We start from the raw sequence: 19,877 nt of genomic DNA on the forward strand, positions 1-19,877 counted from the left end.
AGCGCCTTCCGTCCGTGAAACCCAGGTTCGACTCCGGGCTGCTCCCTGTTCCCTTCTCTACCTCTGCCGGTGCCAAGCCCGGTTTGAGAAGGTTGCGTCAGGAAGGGCATCCGGCGTAAAACATTGCCAAATTTACCATGCGACTTGTTCGCTGTGGCGACCCCTGATGGGAGAAGCCGAAAGTGGAAGAAGACATTAACTTACACCTCTTATACATTAGGATTTGGAGACATTTAGACTAAAAGGCTGGGAAATAATAAAAAACTTAACAAGCAACACTTTAAAGAGTGAAGATTAAGATTTTTTAATTCTAAAGCAACCCTCACACCAGGCACATGGTGGATGTTTTTGAACATATTTAGAATGTAGTGTTAAGGCCCGTACACACCGGGACGAATATTCGCCAGCGTTTTTCGCCACGTTTTTTGTGTTCACACCCAGGCGCTTTTCGCTGACGATGAGCCGAGCGAACATGCAATTTCATTCCCTGACATGGCGCTTAATGTAAAACAGAAATACTCCTGTACACAAGGTGGCGCTGCGCAACTTTACGCTTCTTAAAGTCGCTTTTCACTCAGAAGAAGAGAGCAAGTATTTACGCGCTTGTCAGAATCAAACAAAAAAAACATGAATATTTCAAACACCAGTTGCTCCAACTGGTGCTTGGTTCGGGGATATTTTAGAATGTCCGTCATTATTTTTTCGCGGCTGTGTAGATGCAACTCGGCGTCTATCTTCTTCGCTGGTATGTGTGCTCAGCAAGGCAGTTTTGTGTTTGAGCGCCCCCAAGTTGTTTTTTACTATAACTTCAGAGGCTGCAGACACGTGTGCAAAAGCGCCATTCTCATTGGTCGAATATATTTCGACGCGACGCGTCAAACCAAAAAAACGAACCCGAGGCGTTTTTTAAAAAGTGACGCTTTGACGCGTGGCGTTTTTTCGCGTCGGTGTGCACACTCACATTGATGCCCTTTGTTTAGTCACAAAGCGTTAAACATCAGCGAAAATCGCGGGCGAAATTCATCCCGGTGTGAACAGGCCTTTAGTCTATGACTGCTGCTACCCGATACCAGCACATGTCTGCCCTCTACAGTGGAAAGGGGCCTGTTGTGAAATGTCTTGGAGTTGCATATCTGGTGAGTCTTTCTCCACGCTTTTTTTTTCACAGTTTAATTCCAATATATGAGAGACTTGGAGTCATATCATTCTGTCCGGGCGCAAAGAGCAATTATTTATTTCTCCTTCATGATCAACTTTCAAATGGTTGGGACTTACGTGAATTTAAAGGGACGTCATCTATACGTCACCACCAAATCCAAGTCCAAGACTGATCAAAGTGCAACAGCTTTAATTTTCAAGGCGCACTGAACGGGTGCCCGTTTTGTACGTATAAAGCCTGAAAACGATGGTAGAAACTTGTGAAGTGACACATGGACGCAAGAAATTTGAACGTGGAGGCCTGAAACACATGTTTAGACGCCTTTACATAGAGTTTTAAAGCAAAGTTGGTGCTTGAACGCATGTTGCTTAGAGTGGTGTGAACGCAGCTTTAGAGTTTGAATTAGAGTATCTGCAAAATTCTACAGGGCTGTTAGAAGAAATTTTATTTTTCATGAATTTCTTTAGTGAAAATAGAATAATTTTTCTGTTTCCAATAATGGAAAACCTTCTACATCTTTCCTGTTTTTATCGCAAATATCATACAAATAACAAAACAGTTATTTACAGGTTTTAGAGCTAGTGTACCCTGGCTCCTGAAATATTTATCAAACTCATGTGACTTCCATATAGTAAAATATTAAAGCTGTATGCTTTTTTTCTGAATGTTAAGTGAAGAGCTTAGAGTTCAGCTAAAAAACACCAACAGTAGCATTAGAAATGTGTTAAGCATTTCTCGTTTTTGCTGCATCAGTGTTACTTTATCTGTTCTCTTCAAACCTCTGCCTGCACAACGACCTGTGTGTTATTCAGCGGTCAACCCATGGCTATACTTTGTTATAACGAAGCTTCAAAGGCAGCATGCATTTCTAAATGTCCCGAGCTTAAACAATAAAGTATTGATGAGAAAAACAAACAACCTCTTCCAGACAAACCATCATCTCTGAATGCAGTTTCTTTTATTGTGCCAACATAAAACTGTCAGTAAATAAACAATTACATTTTATATTAAAAGAGTAGACATTGTTTTTATATAAAAAAATCAGCCCTTAGCAGTGAGGCATTCATCAACAGCTGATTTTGTTTACACATTTATTTAACCTTTTTTTTCCCCTAGATTTTACAGGCATTAAAGTTTAGACACTTTTTTAACCCTTGTGCTGTCCTAGGCGCTTTAACATTGGGAGTTGGGTCATCTAGACCCACTAGACAGTGCGCTGATCCTTTTTTCTTCAGTGATTTGTGAACCTCACTGGTGTCCATGGATTACATGAAATCTTTCCACCTTTATCCACCTTTGTCATGGTAGGGAGAACACATCAATGCAAGGGTGGGGTCATCTAAGGCTGCATTTACACTGCAGGTCTTGATGCCCAAATCCGATTTCCTGACTATATCCAATTTTTTTGACGACCCGCATCTTTTAAAAGTGCATTTACACTATAGAAGGCTGAAACTATCAAATGTAGACGTTTGAAAACTACGCAACGTAGCAGCATTTCCGCCTTCCGCGGACCTGGGCACTGACCGCACGGATTTAAAAAAATTATGAGTGGGCAGGCCCTTAATAATAATCATAACTGTAATAAATGCACATTTAGAAGATGCTTGTTGGTCCAAATGGCAAACGTTTAGCATGGCAAACCCTCCCCTTTTTGTTGTGTTCTTTTTGTGTGACTGCGGTTGTCATGGAGGCAACGCAGCGACGGAAGTAGGCGTTGCCTTCAGCGCTCCTGGATGAGGCAGGAGACGGGATGCGCGGGAGAGGAAAAAGGAGGGCTGCTCGGCCGGCTTATGTACTCTCTCTGAGTTTTGAATGAGGAAGTGTTTGCAGATGTTGTTCTGTACTAACAGTTTGATCCAAGCAAAGAAATAAACAGCTTCTAGCCTGTTCCAGAGCAACGGTGTCCCGCTTCATTAGTTACCGTTTACATCCTGACCGGGACCGGACCGGAAATAACAGCGGTTTCCGACGACGGTCTGAAGCCTGAGGCTGAAAGGTAACACGCTGATGGGGCTCCAGCTGTCCTCGAACAGCAAAATCAGCGCACAAAAGCACCTTAATAAGTCGTGTGATCTCAGTTGGGGGTGCCCTGAGTTGACGTCACTGACGTACGACTCGCATTTACTGGGGCATATCTGATTTGTCTGCTTACATGGCACACGAAAATTCACGTATCCGATTCGTATCCGATTTATTTCCACATATGAATGAGGCCTGAATCCGATCTGAGTAAAACGAAATCCATGCGCTTTTGTCCTGCTTACACGTTCACCGGTCATATCCAAATGTGCCACATGAGAGGAAAGAAATCGGAATTGGGTCATTTGAACCATGCAGTGTAAATGCGGCCTAAGATAGCACAAGGGTTTATTTACTTTCTGGTCTAAAATCATATTTTGAATGAAGCGCAAGATGTTTTTAACATGCTTCTGTGACATTCTTCTGACGATGGAGGACATATCCAGAGAAATTGATTTAGTAAAATCAAAATTGCATTACTGAGTATTTCTTTATTCAAATTGTTGAGATTCAGGAGCAGATGAAAAAATGCTGTTTGAAAAAGTTTATTTGTGACATAGAAAAAACAGTAAGTGCGCCACAAGAATCCCGCTTAGAGCCCTCAGCAATCGGTAGAGTAAGGGGAGTGTGGGTTGCTCTGCGCCAACAGTCCCGCCCTACACCATAATTTACAAATACATTCTTTAAAAATCAGACAATGGGATTTTCTGGATATTTGTTTTCACATTTTGTCACTTATAGTTGAAGTTTTTTTCTTTTTTTTAACTTGTCCTGTCCAACAGCTGGGCAAACAGATGAGAGCTGAGGGCCTCTTGTGTTGGACATATTTTACTTTAACAACAGGGGTTATAAATCTTCTGACAAACCAGGGGGGTATTCCAGAACGCAGGTTATGCTAGCTCCCACGGTAAGTTTGAGGCTAAGGAAGTTGATTATTCTCAGCTTTCGGTTCCAGAAATGGAGGTATGTTTCAGGGTAGGTCAAGTTGCCATGGCAACTCATGCTCTGAACATAATAACAGGCTCTAATAACACAAAATATTTTTTGTTAAGTCAGTTTAAAAAGAACACGTAGTTTTCAGACAGTTATTTTGCTTTCATTCAAATTAATTCAATTAAGTAACTTTGGTGCTGCTGTTAGATCGGCACGCAAGGGATTGTGGGATACCATTCCCTTTGCCTGTCTGGACGGATTTGGGTTTAAGTGTGGGTTTTTGACCAAATGTGTTTAGTTGTTTAGCTGTTTTACTGTGTTTTGCCGAGTTATTTTGTCCTACTTTGCCCAAGTCTCTGCACCATGAGGGAGAGGGAGGGAGAGGATGATGAGTTTATATAGCACCCCTACGGTCAAGGACCATATTGATAGTGTTGGAAAATTCCTAAATGTATGTACCAAGCGCATACTGTTTTGTTCTTTTTATTGTTATAAAAATGAGTATATCTGCCGTCTCAAACTTAGACATATGAGAGTTCAAGAATTATAATTCATTACGATGTAACAAAGATTACTTGAATTGGAGTAATATGACATTTAGTTAAATAAATATGTAAATTTGAGTTATGTTAACAATTATGGAGTTTTATAGACGTAAGAAATTAGGTTGAATAAATTTAACTCAATTACTTGTTACCAATAGAAGTAATTCATTTAAGTTGGCAAAATTGGATAAGTTTATATATATATATATATATATATATATATATATATATATATATATATATATATATATATATATATATATATATATATATATATGCGTCACATGAAAATGGAAATAAGATCAGAAACTTGTGCGTTCACTTTGTCTGTTCTTCTACTACAAGCAGAAACTCTTTCTTTTGCGGATGCAACCGTGTTACTTTTTTGATGGACGTATAGTCTTCATACGCCGTCATTAAAATCTTCAACTCCGGCTCACTGAAGTATAGCGCTTTCTTTTTTTCTCCACGCGTTTCCATGGTGACTCCGGAAATCGGCGATCTATTGAGAATGTCTTCATATACTTGACATGCACGTGCATTAACCCAGGGTTACCAAGTAGAGCGTAATTACGCCAACTCATATCCGGTCTTTTGGAACCGACATACCCCGAGTAAGCAAGTTCAGGCGGATTTCAGCCAGAGTTCAGGATTAAAGTCAGGCTAGTTTAAACATGCCTCCTGGAATACCCCCCAGAGGTATGTCTGAATAAACCCCTTTTGTTATCAAGGCCAAACTTTATTCATTTTAATCATATTTGAAACTCTTTTGTGTTGAACCGGACGGAAAAGGAAAGGGGGGAAGAAGAGAGCGGGATATTAGAGAGTGGGGGATAGGAGGGTGATAATGGGGGGGGGGGGGGGGGTAATACCATTAAGCAGCGTAAAGCAGCAAGTTTTTGGAAGGGTATACTGATTACAGTGAGGTTCAGATGTAATACAAGTTTTAAGGGCGGGGCCTGTCCACACACACACTCAAATGTTATAAACACCTGTTGGCTCAAAAAATGTTCACATGTCAACATGTACACAATACAAATAATGTTCACACACGCATACTTATGCCTTCAAACCAACTAGTGTGAAATATTTCAATCAATCACGCAAACTATTTATGTAGAGGCGAGCTAACACCTGTGCTTAAGTGAGTCTTTATGTCCTTCTAAAATGGATGATGGAATGTGAAAGGAGGGAGAGTGCCCAGCCATCCCCACACCAAGACCCCCGCCGCAGTGGTAGCGGTAGCCAGACCCCCCCCCCCCCCATCGCCCGCACGGCAGCAGATAGAGAACAACCGCCCCCCGGGCGATCCCATCCGTCACCCAGGCCAGGGCCAGCCGGACCGCCACGAGGCCCCCAGAGACGGAGAGCAGGGAGGCAAGGGGGGACAGAGAGTGCAGCCACGGCCCAACGAGGAGAGCAGCCCCCCCACCGCGCCGGGAGGGCCCAACGCAAGGCCCTGCCCGAGAGGAGCACCCACAACCCCAGACAGCACCTCATCACCACCCAGGAGTTCTGGGTATCAAAGTGCAAATAAAACCGTTGAAGTTTACCTATGATGAAAATTACAGTACTCTGTTATCTTTTTAAGTGGGAGAACTTGTACATTTGGTGGCTGACTAAATACTTTTTTGTCCCACTGTACCTTGGTAGTACCGTATTGGACCCCCTTTTGCCTTCAGAATGGCCTTAATCCTTGGTGGCATAGATTCAACAAGGTACTGGAAACATTTATCGGAGAGTTTGGCCAAATTGACATGATAACAATCATGCCAATCACCTGGTCCACCGCATCCCAAAGGTGATCTATTGGTTAATCTATTGGTTATTGGTCTGATGACAGTGGAGGCCATTGGAGTCCAGTGAACTCTTTGTCATGTTCAAGAAACCAGTCTGAGATGGTTCCAGCTTTATGGCATGGCGCCTCATCAGTAGATGGCACACATTTTTTTTGGACCATTCTCTGTAAATCCTAGAGATGGTTGTGGGTGAAAATGCCAGTAGATCAGCAGTTTCTGAAATACTCAAACCAGCCCATCTGGCACCAACAATAATGCCATGATCAAGGTAACCTTTATCAGCTTTCTTCCCCATTCTGATGATTGGTCTGAACTGTAGCAGATCATCTGGACCATGTCTATATGCCTAAATGCATTGAGTTGATGCCATGTGATTATAAATTTGCATTAACAATCAGTTGGACAGGTGTACCTAATAAAGTGGCCACTGAGTGTGTATGTATGTGTGCATAAAACAATATTAATTTTTTTTATTGTGAATTCCAGCAGTCTTATTTCCCCCTTATGTTGAAATCATACTATGATTGCTCTCAAAACTAGTTGGTGGAAGCCTCTGTGTTTTGGAGGTCATGTCTTGTTAAAAGAAGTGAGTGTTGGGGACGTTATCTTTGTTCGATTGGTTTGGTGGTGGTGGTGGTGGTGGGGGGGGGGGGGTTGTCACAATGATTTGTCACAAGTACTTTTTGGATACTCCAAGGGGCAAAAGATAGTTCTTAGTTTTACACGTCAGGTTCCCAGTCTGGCAGGATAGACTTTTTACCTGAAATTTAAGGTGTTTTGACAGCATGTCAATTACAGTAGGTTTTTGCATTTATTTCTTGGGACCTGTTTTATGGTTCATGTTATTACAGCATCAGTCTAAAAAGATTATCAATTTTTCCCTTTCTCCCTTTTTCTGCAATCTCAAAAACTGTATTCATTGTTTCCTCATTTAAATTAGCTAGTTTTGGGGTCAATAGAGTAGGTTGTTTACAGCCTGAGTAAGCTAGAACAGACATGCATCCCAAAGCAGCCGTTATTCCCTCTCTGGGGACAAAAGGTGGAGTGTACACCACAACAGCTAAACAGGTAAGGTGTTTGCACTGAGCAGGTTACCCTGACAACCTAACAATGTACACATTAGAAGTTGGGGATAGAGGGATATGATTAGTGCTCCAGGGACTCAAAGAGGGGATAGAGCATCAGTGGTCACAGTGTCAGGATTTTTCAAGTGTAAGTGATAGGATGAATTTTGAAAGATACAATCAAGAATTTCTCTGATTGTACTAAAATGATATTACTGCCATGTAAAGATTTGGATTAGTCATTGTTTTATCTGAATCAAATTCATTTCCGAGGATCTCTTTGCCAACCTATTCCTGCATCCTGCACTCAGAAATCCTTTGAAAGCCTATTTCTCACCTCCAAACCTGGAAGTTTGTGCAGTCAGATGAGGGGGAATTTCACGGATGGACATCAGATTTTATCCTCAGCATTTCCATCCACGGCTTTCTTTTTATGCTCGCGGACAATACCCAGACGCTCGTGACGTGTGACGCTGCGCAGTGCAGGTTGGATGCTCCATCACACCATAAGCAAACTCGTTTTTTTCACAGAAGGATCCCCCGCGCTTGTGCTGTGGATCAGTCCTCCTTGCCCCATACATTCTAGCGAGGTTAGCGCGGCTTACAGCGCAGACGGACCAGACAGTGCGTTTGTGAGGATACGCCGCAGAGCGCACGGCTCATGCAAGATTCTGCTCCACGCAACTCCAACACAAATGGATATTTACGTGGCTCTTTTGTCCTTTTTCTGGTTCACCAAGCCAGGTGAGTACAAACCAGCCTGTATTCTCTTAACTTGGGTTTTCATGGCGTTTCGCACACTTATCAGTGTAAGATTGCTTTTTCTTGCATTCAAGTTATTATTATTATTTTTAATATTGTTAGCTTTTCAAAAGTAACCACGAGGACAACAATGTGTGCAGATATGCTTTTTAGTCCTGGGGGAGCACAGGTGGGTGATGCGAGCTGAAGATGCGGCGCTTTCATAGGTCGTGCTTTGCAGAAATCTTGTATTAGAATTGAAAGTACATGCTTTCTTCCCATAAAGTGCAACTGCTTGTTAAACGTGTGATTTTTGCGCACAAAACTTCACACCCTTTCCCCCGATCTCCCCTCTCCAGCTTTTGGTTTTGGATCAGGTCAGGACTACCAGATCGATATCATCCATGAACTTGACTCAGCAAACGCCACCTATGGTATTACCCAGGTGGCAGGACTTCACAACGGCAGCAAAGCTTTCATTTTTCGAGGTGAGTGCACGGTTTTCTTTGTGTTTTTTTTTCTTGCCTTTTTTTTGCGCCTCTCAAGTTCCAAACGCTGCTTTGGAACGCCCTTTTTGTTTGAACAATTAGTGAGAGTGAAGCCACGCGGCGTCACGCAACGAGCGGGGAGGCAGAGACAGACTCCTCCAGGGAGCCTCTGCTCATAATTACTCCACATTTTATCTACGTGCCAGCAGATGCTCGAAGCCTTGGTGGAAGCACGCATGAGCGCGCTGTCTACCTCTGATTTAGAAATACTTTTTAATGTTCTCCCGTGTTATCCCAGCAACCGGTGGCGTGGTGAGATCAGTCACTGTTCACGTGGGGACTCAGGAGGATGCCCCACGTGGGCTCCAATTAACCTGCAAACCAAACCGGCGAAACTAAAATCTCCAGGGTGATGACATAATTATTCCATGTTGCATTTTCCTGGTTTGAGAAATTTCATCCTGTGCAGTTAAACAAGTAATACTGGTTTGGAAAGGTGCTTTAAAAATAGGGTAATTTGACTATAATGTGTATATTTCATTGAGCAGATTTGAAATAAACCAAACAGTTTCCTCAGCTACATAGGCCGCTCTTATTTGGTTTCAACCTTTCACCAGAGATTTTTGTCACCACAAAATATGATAAAATAAAAGTTCTAATTTTTCTGCAATTAAATTCTAATTAAAATATCTATGTTTTTCGTTTCAATCATTTCTAAACAATAAGTCAGAAATTATCACCAAACTGTTACTTGAGTGTTACTGAGTTCCTTTTTTACTCACTTGGTTTATAATTAGTATTAATACTTAATACTTCTTTTTTTAATGCCTTAATGCTGTACTTTTAGTGGAACCCTTGGATACTTTACTCGCCCTTATTTTCCTCTCCTACATTTATCCTACATTTATTTATTGATATGATCTTAAAAAATGGAAAAATACAAGGTTTTGCTTAGACGATTTTGAATATTGTTTAGGAGGTCATTAGTTCTTCAGTTTCTTGTGTTTGCTATATTGTGTTCATGCATTCATACTCACATAAATGGGTGTCTGTGAGCAGAGTTTAAAAGGAGCCTCTGAGTGGACTTTATTAGCATTTTTTATCCAACTTCAAGAATCCACAACAATAACCCAGAAAAACTGAGAATATAAATCACATATTTTTGCATTGTTTGGCTGGGAGTGTGACTCTTGGGATTAAAAAAAAACAAACAAAAAAACCCCAAAAGGGCTTATAATTATTTTTTCGCTAACAGCCACTAGAGGGCACTCTGTGTTTGTATCAGTATTTGGTATTTACAGCAACGCAGAAGAAGAAGCGCCAGCCTCGGCAAGGTTTTTTGAAAGTGACAGATGAAGAATAATCCACCAGATTTTGTGATTTGAAGTAAAATGAACAGCTTAGTTGAGTTGTTGGCAAGTTCTTTATGCTATGGTTGTCTGAAAAATCGAACATATGTTCTTCTAATCCCCCTATGATTTGCCTTTCAAGTTGGAATGTTTTGGTTCACATTTTATGTTGTTAAAGAAGGTTCTTCTAAAGGTGTGATTTATATAGGTTTTTTTAAATCTTTATCCATTTTTAGGCCGATTTATTCTCGGCAGCTGCTTTTAGTCTGAAAAATACAAATATCAATGTTCTGTATTTAAAATAAGGAAATTCCTAGAGTTAAAATTTATACAACTCAGAGGAGGGATGTACTTTGTGTGTTTTCCTGTGGTTTTATATTTTGGGGAGCTTGGCTCAGCAAACTATTGGCTTCTCATAAATGAAGGCAGGGTAATCTGGTCCGGTCTGCTGATGTAAAATTTTCCAAGATCGGGGGCTGGAGGCCTGACAACCTTATTTTGACTTGATGCTCTTCTCACAAGCCCACATACCAGACTGACTTAATCTCTGTACAGTTATCAGGCTTCCAGCTTTTGGTAGAGCAGCCATGTGGCATGGAAACAGTCGGCTGCTTTAATGAAGAAAACTGGACCTGCTTGTGTTCCGACCTATTTAGCTCTTTTCTTATGCAGCTCTAGCGCTGCGATGGCCATGTAACCCAGATGGCACCAGTGAGCAAGTACTGCCAAAATGTTCAGTGGTGGCTGGAAACTATTAAAAATGAGACTTTGATGATCTAAGCTGCAGGAAAAAACACTCCACGACTGAACATGTGATATAAATCACAGTGGAACTGCTCAGTTGGACTGGTAGTGAGCATTTAACATGCCCTTGCTGTTTGTAGCTAGATTGTTAGCAGAGTAACAAATGATTAGAATTCAGAACGTCAGAATAAAAAAAAATGCAACTTGATCGACTCTAGTAGAGCATCCATCTATATTCCTGTTCAGGAATAGGCAAGGCAAGGCAAGGCAAGTTTATTTGTATAGCACAATTCGTACACAAAGTAATTCAAGGTGCTTCACAAAACAGAAAAATGCATTAAAATCACAATACATCATAGAAATAATCAACGTAAAATTTACTTTAAAAGAAAAGAAAAAAAATGATAATTGATTTAAAAATAAAGGAAGGAAAGGAAAGAAAAGTGCAGATAGGACCTTTCAGTCATATACACGGCTAAACAGAAATGTTTTAAGTCTAGATTTGAACATGAACACAGAAGAGGCCTGTCTTACGACTTCAGGGAAGCTGTTCCAGATTTTAGCTGAAGAATATTGAAACGCTAATTCCCCTTGTTTAGTTCTGACTCTGGGAATCAACAGGAGGCCGGCCCCTGAGGTCCTCAGAGTACGAGATGGTTCATATGGCACTAACATGTCAGAGATGTACTTTGGTGCTCGGCCATGGAGAGACTTGTACACAAGCAGAGCTGCTTTGAAGTCTATTCTTTGAGGTACAGGGAGCCAGTGCAGAGACCTGAGCACAGGACTAATGTGATCATACTTCCTGGTTCTGGTCAAGACTCGAGCAGCAGCATTCTGGATGTGCTGAAGCTGTTTTACAGCTCGTTTGGAGAGGCCGGTGAGCAGGCCGTTACAGTAGTCTAACCTACTGGAGACAAATGCATGAATAAGTATCTCCAGGTCTGGCTTTGACACTATGTTTTTGAATTTGGCAATGTTTTTCAGATGATAAAATGCAGCTGATGTTACTGACTTGATATGGCTGTTAAAGTTCAGGTCAGAGTCCATGATTACCCCTAGATTTCTGACTTGATTTGAGGGTTTAAGAGACAGAGAATGAAGGTAGCTGCTGACACTTTCTCTTTGTTTCTGTGGGCCAAAAATAATAACTTCGGTCTTGTTTGAGTTTAGCTGGAGAAAGTTGTTCTGCATCCACGCACTGATCTGTTGGAGGCAGTGGCTGAGTGAATCCACCGGCCCATATTCACTTGTTGTCAGTGACACATAGATCTGAGTATCATCTGCATAGTTGTGATAAGATATGTTATTACTGCGTATTAACTGCCCTAGTGGCAGCATGTAGAGGTTGAACAGAAGGGGTCCCAGGATCGATCCCTGGGGCACACCACAAGTCAAGGCCATGTAGTCTGAGACACAACTCCCAATTTCAACAAAGTATTTCCTGTCTTCCAGATAAGACTTGAGCCAACTTAGGGCAGATCCAGAGATGCCAACCCAGTATTGGAGTCTGTGCAAAAGGATCCCATGATCAACAGTATCAAAGGCAGCACTCAGGTCTAGCAGGATTAAGACAGTGACTTTGCCATCATCAGTGTTCAGGCGGATGTCGTTGGTTACCTTGATAAGAGCAGTTTCTGTGCTATGATGGGGTCTAAAACCTGACTGGAAAACATCAAATGAATTGTTTAATAAGAGAAAATCAGTGAGCTTTTTAAATGCCGTGAACCTTGTTATTAAAAAATACAGCAAACTCATTACATTTGGGTGTGCAAACCAGTTCTATTGGTAGCTGGGTTGGAGGGTTAGTTAATCTGTTTACTGTTGTGAACAGGACACGAGAGTTGCTGCTGCAACTTCCAATGATTTCAGAGAAGTACCTTTCCCTTGTTCTGCATAAGATCTGGTTGTAAGCGTACAACTCCCCCTTATACATTTCATAATGAACCTGGAGTTTTGACTTGCGCCACTTTCGCTCAGCTCTGAAAACTGTTGTTTCTGTACCCTGACTAGATCATCGTTCCTCCAGGGAGCTTTCTGTCTGTTTTCTCAATTTAACCTTCATAGGGGCAATGGCATCCAGAACATTCAAGATGCTAGAAGTAACAGAATTCAGCATTTCATCAACATTGGCACCAGAGGCATTTTCAGGGTTTATCATTTCTACAAACTGTGCCGTAGTGCTCTCATTTATTTGTCTCCTTTGGACAACTGCAGGGCCAGGCGGTGGTTTGGGAGCAACAGACAGGTCAAAGAATACACAGAAATGATCAGAGAGGGCGACATCAACCACACTGACATTGTAAATATTAACCCTCTTTGTGATGAGCAGGTCCAGAGTGTGCCCTCTGCTGTGGGTGGGGCAACTTACATGCTGAATTAGATCAAAGGTTTCAAGGACAGCATTGAGCTCTTTTGCATTTCTGTCATTGACATTATCAACATGAACATTAAAATCACCTGTAATGACTAGACCATCAAAGTCTGTGCGCACAACTGAGAGCATTTCAGTGAAATCATCAATGAAACTTTGGCTGTGCTGAGGAGGTTTGTACATGACTATGCAGAGTAAGGGAGGAGTTTGTTTTAACTCAATCTTAAAGGACACATACTCAAATGATGAAAACACACCAAATGATAGTCTGCGGGTTGCAATATTATCTCTAAACAGTGCAGAAACGCCTTCACCCTTTTTATTTTCTCGTATTTCCGATACATGTTTGTAGTTGGGGGGAGTTGATTCGACTAGAATAAACGGGTTCTGTGTTTCTTCACTATATTGTGGTTCACCTTTTGTGGTCTTGCTGTTTCAAAGACTTTTTTTTTAGCGTGACCTAGCATTCTTTTTTTTTTCAATCTCTTCCGTGCCTTGGGTCTTGCACAGAGATGCAGCACGTGCAGCTTGCCAGAGTTTTATAAATACTCATGGCAATCATATCTATGTTTTCATTTTATAAAACTATTGACAAACTGAAGACAATTGGATAGGTTGAATGCTGTGTGTTGACATTATTACACAAAGATAACGTATGCCACAGTAACACATCTAATCTGTTAAAGAACTTAAAACGGCAACAATCGGATCTACAAGAAAAAAAGTGTGCAAGTTAAAATGTTTTTTTTTTTCAGGTTAGTGTTAAGTATCCAAAGTTTTCTGGTTCCTGGCAGCAAATGGTTTTTCTTATTTTACTAAGCAGATCACCTACATAGGTCAATATTATTTATTTTTATGTAAAACCAATATATGCATTTTGTAAATAATTATTTTTCTGCCTTAGTTTTTTGTACCGAAAAAATACAGAAAATAGATGGATAGATAAAAACTTTATTAATCTCCCAAGGGAGAAATTCAGGTGTCCAGCAGCTAAACACACACAAACACACACAATAAATAACAATAAAATAATAGTTCATATCAGGCAGAACCCTATGAAATTTTGAATCTAACGGAATTGAGATTTTAGGGTATCGTTACACCCCTAGTTGTCACGGTAACGTGACTCTGATATAGACTGCAGCGGCATAGGAAAGCGATATATATGCTGATCGACTGATCGTCATGATGGGTTGAATAAAGCATCCATTTAGAGAGAAAGTTTATCTCTTACTGCATGTTTTTGTCCAGATGATGAAGCCATTTTTTTAAGAAGCGAGTGCTGTGATACAGAGCATTGAAGCTATGAGACTGGAACTTCTTTTTGGGCTGTGCGGTTATCACTGTGCTTTATCACTTTGTAACCCTTGTGCTATCCTAGGCACTTTAACGTTGGGAGTTGGGTCATCTAGACCCACTAGACAGTGCGCTGAACCTTTTTTCTTCAATGATTTGTGATCTTCACTGGTGTCCATGGATTACATGAAATCTTTCCACCTTTATCCACCTTTGTCATGGTAGGGAGAACACGTCAATGTAAGGGGGGGGGGGGGGGGGGGGCTTCTAAGATAGCACAAGGGTTAGTGCACACCCAGCAGCCAATCAGAATCGAGTATTCACCCGGACCATGTTATAATGTATTTTAAAAAACGTAAGAATAGCAGGGATGTCAAAATTGGCTTCTTCAAATTCTTTCTCTGTGTCCCCAGCTTCAATAAAACCCCCTCCCACCGGTTGTCGCGGCTTTCTCCTGTGGGGCAGCTTTTGCTTTTTACTCGGAGTGTCTCTGAGTGATTTATTAATGATATGGAGACATGCAGCAACGCTTTTTACAGTTCTTCACAATAAACAAACCTGATCTCATCCTCTGCGTCCTCTGTGATGAGGTAGAGAAAAGCTTTTTAACGGAAGATCCTCCAACAAGTGTTGTGACTATTGGACAAGCAGAAACTGTGCCGCGTGTTAAAACAAAGACTGTGTATGCGTAATTGACATGCGAATTGCGTTTGTTGTGAAATGACAGTTTTTTTTTAAATGATGCATGCGTGAGGTGTCCACGGGGGTTGATCTGCAGTATGGCTAGTGATCTGCGCATATCAAGGATAATCCGTGATCCGTTGCACCCCTACATAAAATCATTCAATTATTCATCATCTACCGTTTTGTTTCTTTCGGAGTCACAGGGCTGCCGGAGCCTATCCCAGCCACTTGTGGGTGAAGGCAGGGTACACCCTGGACTTCGCCAGTCTGTCACAGGGCCACAATCACACACACATTCACTCTCACACTCACACCTAGGGAAAATTTAGAGTTTCCAATTGACCCATGAAGCATGTTTTTGGACAGTGGGAGGAAGCCGGAGACCCCGGAGAGAACCCAGGCATGCACGCGGAGAACATGCAAACTCCACACAGAAAGGCCCCCCATTGATGTTCTGTTGCAGGTCCATCAGCCGGGACTTAAACCGGGGGCCTTCTTGCTGTGAGGCGAGAGCGCCAGCCACTGCTCACTGTGCAGCCCCCCTAAATAAAATCTTACCTAAATCAGGCTTCACATATGTTTTTGGGTTTAAATTTGACTTCTATTCAATGTGTGACTTTGTTGCTTTTTAAAACCAACCTCCAGTGGTCATTTGGACTACAACATTTGGTATTTCTGAGTTTGCTTAAAGTTCAGGAACAATGGGTGTAATCAGCTGGAATAAGTATTGATTTAATGATCACATGAATCTGAGACATAAACAACAACCATCCCTGTTTTTAAAAAAGTGACAGTTGTAAATAATCTGCAAGTATTGGTTAAAACATTATTTCCCGCATCTTCATACAGGGAGGAAGTGTCTCATCAAAAGTTTTTTCTCATATGTCCTTTATAGGCTTTGCTGTTCTTGTTTGGTGAAAACACAAAAAAAGAATAATCAAAGAATTAGTGAGCATCAAAGCTCCACTTGGAGAAATGAGAGTACTCAGTTTCTCTATAACAATTACCACAATTTCTGCACTCTTCCCTTTTGAGGCATTGGCTGTTTTCCTCTTCTTTCTAAAGGAAGCAATCATGACCCATTATTGAAACAAGGGGGAGTATTTTGAATCAACATTCTGCAAAATTAAGCCTCCAAGGATCTTAATGACAGTCTGGACCCTCGGTGACTTTTTATATACTTATATTCATGCATTGGATTTATGCATTTGTGTTTCTTTGATGTTATTTACTGAATTGTCATCTATGGAGACTATGTGATGTAACATGTTCTAAAACATTTTTAGTTTTGCTCTTGTTCATTTATATTAAGCAATACAGACAAAAAAAGACAAACAATAAACAGATATATCAAACCTAATTAAGACATTTAGTCATAAATTAAATTGAAATGAAAGAAAATAACAAATAAATTCACATACACACAAATTTATTCACATATGCAAGTAGATGATGTCACTATAATTACTCTTAATCATAAATAGACATATTTGCATACACATAGAACACACAAATGATACATAAATACATTTAATATAATGATTGTCATATAGATTTTGATTAATTGCTTGAAAGGAAGTGGGGAGAATCAAATTTATACAACCCCACCCCCACTTCTCTGATATATACGTACATGGCAAATATCTCTGTGTATTGTCTTCTTGGTTTCTTAGTGGGAATATTATTCTTTTTGCATTGTTTAACTTCATGGATTTTTTCCCCCGGGTCACCAGCACGACACAGATCACCCTGTATGTTGTATGTTGTATGATCACCCTACTTGTATGTTTGTGTGGCAGTTTCTGGATGGTGACTCTGATGTTTGCAGTTTGCTTGCTTAGCCCCTTTTTGTGTTTTGTTGGAATAGAGAACAGCCTAAAATATTGGTCACTATCACTTTTTGGACTGGAGGTGGTCTACCTTTGTCTTACTAAGAGTTTGGCAGTTAAAATCAAGAAGACGTGGCTGCAGACATCAACATCCAGAACCAGTCATCTCGACTGGAACCTGAAGTTCCCCCATATGGCTAGAAAAAAACATTCTTTTAACTGGCGACCCAAAAAGTTACATTTTTTGTCATAAAATTGTTTACAATTCTAACACTTTTGGGTTAGGGTTAAGGTTAGGATAAGTTGTCTGCTTCCGGGCAATGATGTTGGATGCCATTTTGTCAGCAGCCAGCTCCTTCTCGCTGAAATGCTCTGTCCAAGCATTGTTCCCTCTTGCCCTTGCACTCCAAAATCTCCAAGTCTGTCTTATTCCTCTCATGGATTATCCTTATTTCTGTAGCACAAGTCCAGTTTAGTCTTTTTCTGTCTGGAATTGGCAAAAGCTGCGTTTGGATAGTTGACTTTCTATTGGTTGTCATAATGCCTCGGTAGTTCTTAGTGTGTGGTAGGCCTGGGCGAAAAATCGATATAATGAATTAATTCGAATTTTCTGTTACAGGCGATTTGAGTTCATATTACAAGTGTACCTAAAAATGATGTTTGTGAAGCATCTATTGTGCATTTTTGAAAAATGTATTGTGAATTTCTGAAAAATGTATTGTGTTTTTGTGATAAACATTTGTGAGAAAACACTTATTGTGCATGTGTGAATCATTTAGTGTGCATTTCCAAATTAATATTGCACATTTGTGTAAAATTACATTTGTGAATCAGAGCGTGTGTATTTGTGAAACAGGTTGTGTGCATTTCTGATTATTGAGACTGAATTAACTCCATACATATCGCCCAGCCCTAGGGTGGAGCAATTCAACCTAATTTAAGATAAGATGAGATAAAGATAAAGATACTTTGTTGATCCCAGCTTGGGAAATTCAGTTGTTGCAGCGTCGGCGTTAGGCTCAAGATACAAACATACACACAATAGACGACAACAGAGAACCAGAACAATCAATCACAATGAAACATCAGTGGAAAAGAACAGTTGTATTGCGTGCCACATCAGAAGAGAAAAAGAGACAGACCATAAATGACTTTATCTATTGCACATGGATGACAAGTTATAGAGTCCAATGGAGTGATGTATGAAAGATCTCCTGAAACAGTTTGTGTGACAGCGAAGCTGCCTTAGCCTGTTGGAGAAGGAGCTCCGCTGACCATCCAGTACAGGATGGAGAGGATGCTCAGGATTATCCATGATGGATACCAGCTCATTTAAAGTCCTCCTCTCCATCACAGATTCAAATGTGTCCATTTTACAACCAATTACAGAGCCAGCTCTTCGGATCAGTTTGTTCAGTCTATTACTGTCCCTAGCAGATATGCTGCCCCCCCAGCAGACCACCGAGAAGAACAAGGTGCTGGCCACAACAGACTGGTAAAAAATCTCAAGCATCTTGCTGCACACGTTGAAGGACCTTAGTCTCCTCAGGAAGTGGAGTCTGCTGCTGGCCTTCTTATACATAGCAGTGCTATTGCTCTTCCAGCTCAGTCTGTTGTCGATGGTTACTCCCAAGTACTTGTACTCCTCAACCTCTGCCACCTTTCTGCCAAAGATGCTGAGAGGCCGGGAAGCTGGTGGTTTCTTCCTGAAGTCCATCACCATCTCTCTGGTCTTTTCCACATTCCGCAGCAGGTTGTTTTCTCCAGACCATCTCACAAATCTATCCACAAGATCCCTGTACTCCTCCTCCCGCCCGCCATTAATGCAGCCAACAACAGCAGAGTCATCAGAGAACTTTTAAAGATGGTAAGACCCTAAGTTGTACTGGAAGTCACTGGTGTACAGAGTGAACAGGAATGGAGAGAGCACAGTTCCCTGTGGGGCCCCCACACTGCTTGTCACCACGTCAGACAGGACACTGCCCAGCCGGACAAACTGCTGCCTGTCTGACAAGTAATCAATGATCCAGGAGACCAAGGCGCTGCCCACACCCATCCGCTGCGGTGGTTTCAGGCTGGTCAGGTAGGCAAAAGGAAGATGAAGGAGAGGGGGGTTGATGGGGGGGTTGCATAATGAGGGGTGGGTGGTTGTACAGATGCCGGAGGGGGGGTAGGGTGGACCTGGGCAGTAGGAGAGCTAAATCTATTGAAAAAGATGTTCAGGTCGTTAGCACTTTCTCTGTCGCCCTCACATAATCTGCTACTCCCCCCGCATCCAGTAATCCTTTTCATCCCAGACCACACCTCTCTCATGTTGTTTTGCTTGAGTTTTGCCTCCAGCTTTCCCTTGTAGGTATTCTTCATTCCCTCAACTTGGCTCTCAGCTGGTGCTGCACCCTTTTCAGCCACTCCTTTTCATCCGACCTGAAGGCCCTCTTCTTCTCATTCAAAAGGGCCTTCAGGTCACTTGTGATCCACGGTTTGTTGTTGGGGTAACAGCTGACAGTCCTCGTGGGCATGATGGTGTTCTCACAGAATTTAATGTATTCCGTGATACAGTCAGTCGGGCTGTTGATGTCCTCACCGTGGGGCAGACAGAGAGCATCCCAGTCTGTGTACTTGAAGCAGTCCTGCAGGGTCTCCTCAGCCTCTGGAGTCCACTTCTTCACCCTCCTTTTGGACAGGGGCATTCTCCCGACCAAAGGAATGTATTTAGGAGAAAGCAGTACAAGATTGTGGTCAGACCTCCCAAGGGGGGGAGGGCTGTAGTGCTGTATGCTCCCAGGGTATTAGCATATAGCAGATCTAGGGTTTTGTTGTCACGGGTGGGGCAGTCCACATACTGCATAA

General features: G+C 41.6%; 1 protein-coding gene across 1 annotated transcript in view; it reads left to right on the forward strand.

Annotated features, from left to right (window-relative positions):
- The first annotated feature begins 7,900 nt into the window (after positions 1-7,900).
- Positions 7,901-19,877, forward strand: part of nell1 (neural EGFL like 1) — a 507,083-nt gene continuing 495,106 nt past the window's right edge. The window contains exons 1-2 of the mRNA XM_023952325.1: positions 7,901-8,266; positions 8,623-8,751. Of these exons, the coding sequence (XP_023808093.1) occupies positions 8,014-8,266; positions 8,623-8,751 (382 nt within the window). The 5' untranslated portion in view covers positions 7,901-8,013. The remainder of the gene's footprint in view (positions 8,267-8,622; positions 8,752-19,877) is intronic.

The sequence above is a fragment of the Oryzias latipes genome, chromosome 3 (genome assembly GCF_002234675.1).
Source record: "Oryzias latipes chromosome 3, ASM223467v1".
Taxonomy (NCBI): domain Eukaryota; kingdom Metazoa; phylum Chordata; class Actinopteri; order Beloniformes; family Adrianichthyidae; genus Oryzias; species Oryzias latipes.